The 11693-nt window shown below is 43.3% G+C and overlaps 1 protein-coding gene across 1 annotated transcript; it reads right to left on the bottom strand.

The window, feature by feature from the left end:
- Nucleotides 1-574: 574 nt before the first annotated feature.
- On the bottom strand, nucleotides 575-10364 carry LOC105997532 (arylacetamide deacetylase-like 4). The gene is made up of 5 exons (XM_013031978.1): nucleotides 10358-10364; nucleotides 8116-8207; nucleotides 4767-4983; nucleotides 3981-4044; nucleotides 575-1343 (listed from the first exon to the last, which is right to left on the bottom strand). Exons 1-5 carry the CDS (start codon nucleotides 10362-10364, stop codon nucleotides 575-577), a joined length of 1149 nt encoding a protein of 382 aa, XP_012887432.1.
- Nucleotides 10365-11693: the final 1329 nt, after the last annotated feature.

Genomic DNA, 11693 nt, shown 5'->3' with positions numbered 1-11693 from the left:
CAAAGCTTGAAGCTCATCAGAACTCATCTTTGGCTGCCATTTCTACTCACTTTCCTCCTTCTCATTCTCTTTCTTATAATGCCCTCTTTTTGAAGTCCAGCCCAAGGATGACTGGTTTAACAGCTCAGCTGGAGGCATTGCTAGTTGGGCTTTGTTGGATCAATGATGACCTCAGGGGTAATGAGGTGACTCCACATTTAGTAAGAGTATACCTCTGGAAAGCTTTAGCATCAAGAGGACAATTCACCCAGTGACAGCAAGACATATAAGTGCAATTTATTCCGCACAGGCTTATATGCGCTTATATGCTGCAAAGAAAACTCCAAACTGAAGCTATTTTGTCTGCCTTTGATAGCATCATTTTCCTCAGTGCTGTAGAACTGGTGGATAGATCATCTGAGATCATCGTCATCAGGGCCTCTTGAATGTACCATTTAGTCCTTATTTCTGTTTATTTGGTGCTGTTTTTTTTCTTTGTTTTTTGTCTCTCTTCCCTGTTTTCAATGTTGCAAATCGAATCCAGGGTCTTGTAGGTACTAAGTACAGTCATTAAAACAGAGACACAACAAATCCATCATATTTCCCTTAAGTATTTGACTATGGCAGACATTACTTTCTCACAACAGGGGAAATGGAAAAGAATTTTAGGAAATAATGGTAAGCATCCATGGAAACCATCTTCTGCGTGGTACCAGGTCACAGGGACCCCCTGGTCTTCCAAGCGCTTCTTATACAGTAGGCCATCATCTCTGAAGGAGTCCCACTCACAGGTCACTATGAGAGCCCCTGGAAGCTGAGCGACAATCTGGTCATCAGCTATGAGGGGGACAATTTCTACTTCAAAAGCATGTCTGGTTTCCAGATAGGCAGCCTCATTAAAAGGTGCGAGAAATTCCTCGTTGGACTTGTATCTGAACCTTTCAGGGAGATTGTCAGCGCTCAACCATTTCTTATACTTCTCCCAGATATGGGCAGGAACACAAGCACCTTTTAACAAGGCATCTTTCCAGGAGGGGTCAAATGTAAAATATCGGCAGAAACATGTAATGACATCTCTGGTGAGAAATGGGACATTTTTGTTCTGTTGATGTGATGGTAACTGGAAATTGATGATCTGGAGAGCAGGGTAAATCAAGATCTGACCCCGGAGCTTTGGAATATCTGTTCTGCCCACCAAGGCCTGGCTGACGAATGCCACAATGGTAGCTCCAAAGCTGTCTCCAGAGACCACAACCCGGGAGGGGTCCACCCCATAGGTATCTAGTGTCTTCAGGAAGTGGACCGTGGCATTCAGACAATCCCTGAAAGAGACTGGGTGGTGGTAGTCAGGAAGCTTGCGGTACCTGCGGAGGAAAGAGGAAACCCAGTACTATAGTGAGCAGAGGGTTAGAAGAGGCCATTTGAACAGCGTCCTCTACCACACTCAGGAGGCACTTCTGATAAAGTCCTCAGACTGTGTGTAGCCAAAAAACAGGTGGATTCCTATGTTTTCTATGTGTGCATATGAAGAACCTGCTTAGAGTCAGAGTGGCACAATCCAAACACCTATCTGCTTCCACAGGCAACCAAACCCAAGTTTCTGAAACTTCCAATCTGTTGGCTTTGGAAACAGAAAATACACAATGATGGGGGCAGGGAAGCACTTCAGGTACTGGTGGTCTCATAGGCTTTCAGCAGTCATGGGAAGGTAAGATTGATGTCATAGTGAAATTGCTTTTTTTTTTTTCCAACAGAGGAATAGACAGGAAAGAAGAGGGGGTAATGTGAGAAGGAAGAACTTATTTCTGAATTGAAACTTCTCTCAACCTTCTTCTCTTCGACTGTTCCTATGGCACCCTATGGTAAGTCTGAAGCTCCTTTTCTCTCTGCATAATTCCAAAGCTGCCCATCAATCTGCTCTGATCCATGGGCCAGATCTCTGCAAGTATCTGCTATAACAACACACGGTGAAATTCCTCGCAGCCATCAGTGCAGGTGCTCGAGGACACCTTGCTGTGGTCTCTGTGAGGCAATTTCATTTTCTCCAAGGCTTTGTGGATCATGGACTATTATGTTAGAAGCTCAGGTACTATAGTAGCCAGTTGAGATCAAGTCTTGACACTGTAAAGATTTTGCTCTCCCTAGTGGTTTCAAAATAGTCTAGAGATGCTTAGTAACTTACTGGAGACCTACAGCTGCCGTGGCACCTCATGCAGAGGAAATCCAAATGGAATGAGTCCATCAGGGAGGCATAAAGTTAGAGTCTTCTTAAAAACTTCACTCACTCCCTTCTCTAAACTGTCTCACACTGACTTTTCAGGACCCTTTGTACTTAAATATAGAATCATACTAGTACCAGTGCCTACTATTTTTTTCTCCACTCCAATGATTTGTTGCTATCTCCAAGAACAGTGATTTATATTTAGTTACTCTCCACATTCATCTCCGCATTCTTGGCAGTTGTTAGGTAGAGGAGTATGCACATACGCAGGTAGGCATGTACATGGGAAGGTACATAGGTAGATAAATAAATAGGTGTTTAAATGAAGAATTGTCAACGTGTAGAACCATCAAGGATGGTATACAGCGAACAGGACATTGACCTGGGCCTGCAGACAATGCTGCTTCCCTACCATCTTCATCTAATCTCCTCTGAAAGACATACTACCCTCATATTCACCTTATTTTGTCCTTTTCGTTTTACACTGTTGTTTTGGGTCTAGGGAAATTTTTAAATATTGATTTGGTGTTTTTTTTTAATTCTCAAGGTTATTAGCAGACTTTTCGTATACAACTGCTCCAGATGATGGAAAGGTACCACATGGCTTAATGTTTTCCCATCTATGGTTTGGTCTTGCTCTGTTCTCCTTCTTGCTCTGGAACTCCCATACTTCCTTTTTGGAATGGGATTATTTACTCTGTCCCATTTCATCTTGGAAGAATTTAACTTGCTCTTTAGTTTTCAAGGACCCATGATAGAAATTTATTTTGAGTCTCAGAAACCACTTTGGATTTGAACTTTTTTGATAGTGCTCGTTCTTGAACTCAGGGCCTAGGCACTCACGGTCCTTGAGCTTCTGTTGCTCAAGGCTAGCATTCTACCACTTGAACCACAGCACCACTTCTCACTCTTTCTGTGTATGTGGTACTGAGGAATCAAACTCAGGACTTCATGCATGCTAGGTGAACACTCTGCCACTAAGCCACATTCTCGGTCTCGGGACTTGAACTTGTGGACAATTTTGTAACAAGTAACTCTTTTAAGACTCTTGGACAAGGACCAATGTCTTTTGCCTTGTGAGATGGCCATGAGTCCTTGAAGTCCATGGCAGAATGTTGTGGTGTTGATATATTGTATCCCTAAAACCTCATGGTTGAAGGCTTGTTTCATAGTAATTGACAAAAATTATTGAAAGTTATAGAAAAAGGAAGGATCTACATTTACACATGAATGAATCCACTGATGAATTAATAATTTCAGGGTATTATTTGGACATAATAAGAATTGGGTGGTACATGTAGAAAGTAGGTAACTGTGTTTGTATTGTGTCTTATTTCTGATTCATTCCTGTCTCTTTCTACTTCCTGACTACAATTGTGTAAGCACCTAGGCTCTGTCATGTCCTCTTGCCACAATCATGACATACCTTAACAGAGGGACCTAGAAATGAAACAAGCTCGCTAGCCTGCATGGACTAAACTCTTCAAATAGTGAGCAAAACTAAAATCCCATTTCTCCATAAGATACTATCCTCCTGTGTTTGTTAAAGTGATGGAGACTGTGTGAAATGGAAGGATGCAATCTTTTGTTTATTCCACCACTGCTGATCCTTGCATGCCCAGTGTTGGTGAGGTTTTTCCACCCTTCTGATATCCTATGGCACTTTTCCTATGGCTGGGAGTGAATGTATAAAAGGACACCTGTGGTCAGGGCTCCTGGATCTTGTACATCCTCCTCCTGGACTGCTATGGCTGCTACTCTCCCTCTCCAATCCACTTACCCCACTGAGAGCACCACTGAGTCTGTCTTCAGGGCCAGGAAACTGCACGTGTTGTGGTACACATCTGCAAGACAGGAACAAGAGACTTCAGGCCATAATGGGGATGATCACTTACCACCACAGCCCCATGAGAGCAGCTGCTGTTGTAGGCCTCTGGATAACAGACTGTGTCTTTAACTGTCTCCTCTGAAATAACACTGTGAAGCTCTGTGTAGGCAATGCCAGATATCTATCTGCAATTTACCACATGTCATAGATCAAGTGGACCATGAGGCTTAACTTCTGCAATGCTTATTTTACAATAGGGTAAATTGAGATCCTAGAAGGCATAGCATCTGAAATAGACTTTGGACTAGAAGTTTGGACTAAGGAGTTGGGATTAGAAGGAAGAAGGTTAACAATTTTATCTATTCATTTTGGTGCGGAATTAATGTCTCTGAGTGGCCCACTGTGATTAATGCAGGGGTTTGTCACAGGTTCTACAGGCAGAGACGATATGATAAAGGCAGTAATGGAAAGGAAGGGAGGAGTCATAACCATGTATCTAGAAGCCCCTTTGGGGATATCCTGACCTGCACCTGCACTGAGGGACCATATTGTGAAGAACACTGCCAGGAAGGTGCAGTTCCACTGATGATGTGTTCCTCACCTCTACTTGGTTCAGCTCCAATGAGCTCCATTGACTGCTAGAATTGGCCCCTCCCAGGGGTCACTGGATAGCTAGCTGAGGCTGATGGGTAATGAGGCCCTTCCTCCATGACCACACACCACAGGAAAGCTCTTTACCCAGACTTCCTATCACTGCACCCCCTCCATGGTAGAAGATGATGCCTCGACGAGGGCAGGAGGACACTGCCTTCGGCTGCAACAGCCTCACGCTGATTGTCCCAAATCGCAGGTTGGTCACCACCACTCTAGGGTCCTTCCTTATTGGCAGTAGGTGTAGTGCAAATTGATAAAATCTGGGCATGGAGCAAATTCTTAGCTTCTCAAGTATACACCCCTGGAAGAGAGTTGGAGACAAAGTTGAGTTATCGTTCAAGACTCAGTTCCTTTCAATGAGCCATTTTGAAACCATTGTGAATCAATGTGCACACTGCTCCCACGTGGAGATGAGTTCATCAGATTCTCCTAAGGTTTATGGATATTGACACTTCTCAAGTGGTTGTGAGAACCGAGAACCAGGAAATCCAGGAAAGCTATTCATTTTCATCAGATGGAATTCTTGCTGCTGCTTGCCTTGGATTAAATCTGATTCTCACACAATTTCTACCAGCCTGCACCTCATTACCAAGGTCAAATGGAGACTTCCTTTATTACTTCACTCTTTCCTTGTACACATATGAGAAAAGTCACACCACTAAAGTCATAAGACACAACTCTTAGGGTCCTCTTTTTCCACACATATCACTGCAAAGACAAAGATTGACTATGGACCTGCTGCAAATTCAGCCCTGTCTCCACAGACTTGAAAACTCTACTCTCCTTGTGAAGGCTGCTGTACTGCTGCCTCAACCTTGAATGTGGTGATTCAATTTCATTTTCCTGGTGGTGCCCTCTTCAGAACAGCAGGGTTTTCTGAGTGCATGAAATCTGCACAGAATGAACTTTGCAAAGACAAATTGGCCTTTTCATGATTTCTTCAGCATCTGCCCTTTCTTGTCAGGGACAATGGCATGTTCTAGTGTGATGAAGGCACTGGGGTTACCCTGATGTTATGGCAATGCTAAGTTACAGGCACTGCACTCTGGTAGCTATAAATTTTTCACCTCGATGATGCATCTGCGTTCTGATCCGCTGTAATACTGAGGCTGGGGCTGAGTCGGTGAGTTTGGCTGGTTATGCATGACACAGATTCAATATCACAATAAGAATTGTAGCGTGGAATCTGGTTCCCATTTCAGGTGCCTCTTGACTTGCCATATTGCCTCCTTTCTCACTGGAGGAACCCAGAGACCTAGAAGGTTCTGAACGCCTTCTGATCTCCCTAATATCACTTAGCATTCTATGGCAGAAAGGCAGACTAAGACAACACAGACTCTAGTACCCATTAGATCCACGCTCACATAATTTTCTGCCAACAAAATACACTCTGCTTCCTTTGTCTTCTCTACATCTTTATTATTGTTTTTTAGGATGGCATTGATCTCTCATGCCTAACTACTTCCTATGCTTTAGACAAATAGCTCTCTGCCAAATATAATGAGTGACATTCACTGAGTACTGAAGCCTTATGCTTCTAATCTTAACTACTTAAGAGAATGAGATTCAGAAAATTATGACTGGAAGCCTGCATAGACAGGAAAATCTGGGAGACTTCCTTTTCCTCCAATGAAACAACAAAATGGTGAAGTAAAGGTGTGGCTTTTGCAATAGATCACCAAACATGAGCAAGGAAGCTGAGTGAGGGCATGAGGCCTTGAGTTCTAATCCAAGTACTGTCACATTTAAAAAATTCACGTATTAACATCATACATTTCTCTTGTTGTTCTATGTCTTAGCTAAGTTTCAAAGCTCAAAGACACAGGCTATTATATTACAGATAACATTTTTTATCTGCCCCAGTTTTATGAAGGAATTTCATTGGCAGCAAACCTTTGTCCAGGAGATTTTAACCTCATTTCTCTGGTGCACAACTGCTGATTCCAATCTTCCAAAGAGATCAACAGCCACTGATTCTTTCACCCTCACTTGCCTAAGTGAGATATGAGTAACAGGATGTGTTTTACCCAATCTGGTGAGTTTGGCTGCTTATGGCTGACACAGATTCATTATCACAATGGGAATTGTAGCATGGAATCTGGTTTCCATTTGAGGTTCCTTTTGACTTGCCATTTCACTGGAGGACCCCAAGGAGCTAGGAGGTTCTGAAGGCCTCTGATCTCCCTAATAGCACTTAGCATCCTATGGCAGGAAGGCAGACTAAAACAAGACAGACTCTCCTCTCTCCATAGGTGTGAATCAACTTATATATTCATAGCAATGGGTATATATACATATATGTGTGTATATCAATATTTATCTTAGTAGATATATGTATAGCTATATACAGATATATCAACAATTTGATACTCCAAAAGCACCTCTTAGACTCACTCTGACATAATTTTTTGCTACCAAACTATACTCTGCTTCCTTTGCCTTCTCTACGTCTTTATTATTGTTTTTTAGGAATGCATTGATCTCTCATGCCTAACTACTTCCTGTGCTTTAGAGAAATAGCTATCTGCCAAATAAAATGAGTAACATTCATTGGATGCTGAAGGATTATGCCCCTAATCTTAACTACTTAAGAAGTTGAAATTCCAAAAATCTTGACTCGAATCCTGCATAGGTAGGGAAATCTGGAGACTTCCTTTTCCTCCAATAAAACAGTAAAATGGTGAACTAAAGGTGTGGCTCATGGGATAGAGCACCAAACATGAGCAAGAGAACTGAGTGAGGGCATGAAGCCTTGAGTTCTAACCCAAGTACTGTCACATTAAAAAATATTCTAGTATTAACATCGTACTTTAAGTGACTGATAAGCAACAGGATGTGTTTTACCCAATCTGCTATGGACTGTTTAACCCATTCTGTCCTGCATAGGCAGGGCCACTTGCCATTATAACAACTCATTCTCTAACTCAAAAAGTCCACAGATTCTTTCTTTTTAGAACCTACTCTATGAGTTTCTTCTGTTAACTGCCTGTTTGATGAGTGGACACAAGGACAGTCAAGGCTCATTTTTTATTTATTATTTTATTTTATTTTTTGAGTCCGGTCGTGGGGCCTGAGTGCTGTCCCTCAGCTGTTCAGCTCAAGGCTAGCTCTCTACCACTTGAGCCACAGTGCCACTTCCGGCTTGTTTTCTTTTTGCGTATGTGGTGATGGGGAATCAAAGGGCCTCATGCATGCAAGGCAAGCGCTCTACCACTGAGCCACCTTCCCAGCCCATCAAGGCTCATTTTTATGGCCATCACACTTGCTTTATTTATCCACAATGAGCCTAGAGCAATAGGTATGACATCTTTTCATCGATCAATTTGTATTAGCCTGAAATTTTAGACTATCTGCCTTTTTGCAAAATGTTGTCCCAAGTCTTCCCTTCTCAGTACTCTGGCATGATACAATAAGTAAAAAAAAACAAATTTACCCATGTGAATATTAGATGTCCAAAGGAGTGCAGAATCCGAAACTTCATGGTGTGGACGATGGCAGGTGGAACATCAATAACCATCCAATATTCTATGAGAATCCACAAGCTGAACCCCAGGACCAGGATGTATCCAACAGTGAGAAGGATCACCAACAAAGCAAACATGGTGTGCTTCTTCCTTCAGAATGGCCTGAGGAACTCCTGCCACCTGGAGAAGGTCTTAAGATTATCTCTTGCCTACAGACCCAGGCACTTTATAACTTTCAAAGTCTGGATCACCACCAGAAAAAGATGTTTTGCCATACCAAAAAATGAGAAAAGAGATTGCATCAGATATTGCCCTAGACACAAAGTGGCCCAACATCTGTGAAGCCCAGCGGTCTGGTTCCAGGTCAAGGCTGCGTATTACCACACCACCTTAATATTCTCCAATGTGGTCATGACAGGGACAGATAGTGGGAAAGAGGCTTCTGTGAGATGTTGCAAAGCCATGGCAGGGCTACTCAGAGATTGGGAAAACATTGAGGAAGCCCTGTAAGGAGCCCTGTATGCCTCCTCTCACTTGGAAAATCAGAGCTTAACAAGATTATTTCTGTACCCTGGTAAAATTGGAATAATTATCACTTTACCCGAGTCTTGGTCTTCCTCCTCAATTCCCAGGTATGCTAAACTAAAAACTAACAGTAGTCTTTATATTAGTACTTGTTTTTGTATACTCGTGTTTTGACATCTATGGTCTTGCTGATCCAAACGGGACAGAAATTCCTAGGGTTGAGAGACAGCAAACAACTTACTTGTGAGTACACTTTTCATACACAATGCAAGAAGTGCAGACCCCACACCCTCAACCACCACCATTTTTGGCTTCTCAATGCTAAGACACTATCCATCTGCTATGACTACTCAATGACCAGGGACTAGACAACCGAGGATAACACGTTTTCCCCGTGTGGACTGAAATCATTTCTGCTACCCACCGTAAATCGGATGACACAGCCTTGCTTTTGTCTTCCTATTTACAGACACACCATAGAAACTTCTTTGGATGTTGCCTCCTATCTTTCTGCTTCACTGTTTGTGCTTGTTCCAGATATGAATGCTTCCCTCATGTGAACTGTGAAGAACGAGGTGTATTTTCAGTGGAAATTATCTGTTAACCTTATTGAATCTCAAATTATCTGGCAATATAGTCAATAGCTGGTGGTATGGCTCGAGGGGGGAATGCATGCATGCATGAGGCTCTTGGTTCAAGCTTTAGCAAAAGACACCACAATTTTATGTTCTATGGGAGCACTTGGGTCTTATTTGGAGAAATTAGGTCAATGCATGCCCATTATACACTGTTTTGTTATTCCTGGCCTTTACCCTCCCCCTCCCCCATCTGGTTTTTGGTTAGCAAAATGTGATCACTTGGCTCTATCATATCCTTCTAGTGCTATGATGTTGGGTCTTCGTCCGTCTTTGGACAGACGGGGTCCGAGGAGAGGTAAGTGCGAAGTGAAGTGTGGCCGCTAGCCCGTTCCCCAGCCTCCTTAGCCCAGGCCTCCCTTAGCCCAGGAGACAATCAGGCGTGGAGGGGAGTCAAGTCAAGAAGGAACTAATGTATTAACAGGGAGCATCCCCTTTTTAAAGCAAAAGACTGTGTGGGAGGAGAGGAAATGGAACCAACCAATCACTGAAAGGCCACACCTTAACATGCACCTAAGCTTCCATGAGTTGTTGACACACTGAACCTAAACAAATCCAACTCTGCTCACTCAACTTCCTCTCAGGGCCATCTTTGCTACCCCCACATATTCACCCTTTTTGTTTTAATGGCAGATCCACCTCCCAGTTAGTTATCTCTTTCCCCTTCTCCATAAAGGTTATTTTAACAGGATTACATTTGGCCACGCAGGGGGTTGGAGGCAAGTCTGGGGGGAAGGAGGGCCCTTGTGCATAAGAGCCCGTCCCAGTTACCTCTCATCCCCACCTAGCACAATAAAAAACATCAGCCCCACCACATTTAGAGTTTGAAATGTCCCAAGCAGTAAAATTTAAAATAAACTGTGCAGACTTAGCAAAGCAATCCCGGGCACCTGTTGTCTTTCAAGTAAGCCAGTTCCTTGTACATGCCTTCAAGCGAGCACAGGGATCAAGATGACCTTTAAGCTTTACTGTCAGCTCCCAACACCCCGTCTTTGTCTAAAGAAGTGAACCCGCCTGTCTTAGGTTGGGTAGATCGCCTTGTCTGTCTTACCCGTCATCGGGAACTTCTTCAGAGCAAAGCTGAAGGCCCTGTCTTAGGTTGGTCAGACTGGCACCCCCTCTTACCCGTCTCTGGCTGCGGTTCCTCTCGGGGGAAATTTATTCACTTGGAGCTTGATCTTATGTAACTGGCTGGCTCATAAGAGTTTTGCAGTGCACGTATAATGCAAGGAAGGCATAGAAAAAGCATCAGCAAAAGCATTCCCAGGCCAACAATGTCATTAGCCCTTTAACTTTAGGGATGGGATAGCAGTCTTTGCCACTTTAGAGTCAGGGTGGGGCTTGTTCTAGAGCAGGTTTCAGACATATTTACAGGACGCATAACAAAAGGTGGTTGTACAAGCAATTAGTAAAAGAACAATTAGAGCAGATAACATTAAAATAGATAGCTCCTACAAAAATATGTTTTAAACAGTCCATATGTAATGACATAGGGTGGTGATCAAAATGAAGGTCAGGCCACCAGGTCGAAGGGACAGCTTCTCTTGTGATGCTATTGATGATTTTTGCATTGCCAGTGCTGATCACTGCCCAGGTCACCCATTGAGGTTGATGTGGATTCCGTAGCCATTGCCGGGACTGGGAAGGTCAGGACAGCCATCAGCTAGAGTATCACCATCTGCAATTGTTAAAGAACACAAGAGCTTCTCAAGGGCTGGTTGCCCTTGGGGATGGTTAGTTTATCCTTAGGCATCCTCCTGTATAGAGGAAATGGGTAAAAACTTAAGGTTCCTGGCAGGAATCCAAATGGGGGCTGTCTCCCCTATGGGAAAAATGTATCCAAATCCCCTGCCCATGGTAACTAGGGGGTCAGGTCCTCTCCATTGTTGTGTCAGGGGGTCCTTCCACCTGACTTTCACTCGGGGCATAGGGTTTAGTTGTCCCCAGTCAGTTGCCCCTTTTGAAAAATTGAAAATGTTAACTGTATATAGGGGGCTAACTCCCCCTTTTTGTTTTTGCTCCTTAAGACATTGCTGATTTCTTTTTATAATTGCTTGGCCTTGGGGATTATAGGGAATTCCTGTAGTATGATTAATATGCCATTTGTCAAAAAACTCTGACATTGTTTTACTGACAAAACAGTGTCCATTATAGGTTTTAACTTGTGCTAGTAGACCCAAGATGGCAAAGCATTGAAGAAAATGTGTTTGTGAATGTTTATTCCTTTCTCCTGTATGTGCTGTGGCCCAGGGAGAGTTTGGGCCATCCTCCGCCACCGCCTGGCGGAGCTCTTTAAGATCCTTAGCTTCCCATGGATACCATTCCAAGGGCCTGTTAGCCCCTGATGCCACATTGACCCGATACACTTGGGGAAGCAAATCCTGTGG

This window comes from Dipodomys ordii, unplaced genomic scaffold, assembly GCF_000151885.1.
Source record: "Dipodomys ordii isolate 6190 unplaced genomic scaffold, Dord_2.0 Scaffold6, whole genome shotgun sequence".
NCBI lineage: Eukaryota > Metazoa > Chordata > Mammalia > Rodentia > Heteromyidae > Dipodomys > Dipodomys ordii.
This window is presented reverse-complemented; position numbering and strand designations above follow the sequence as displayed.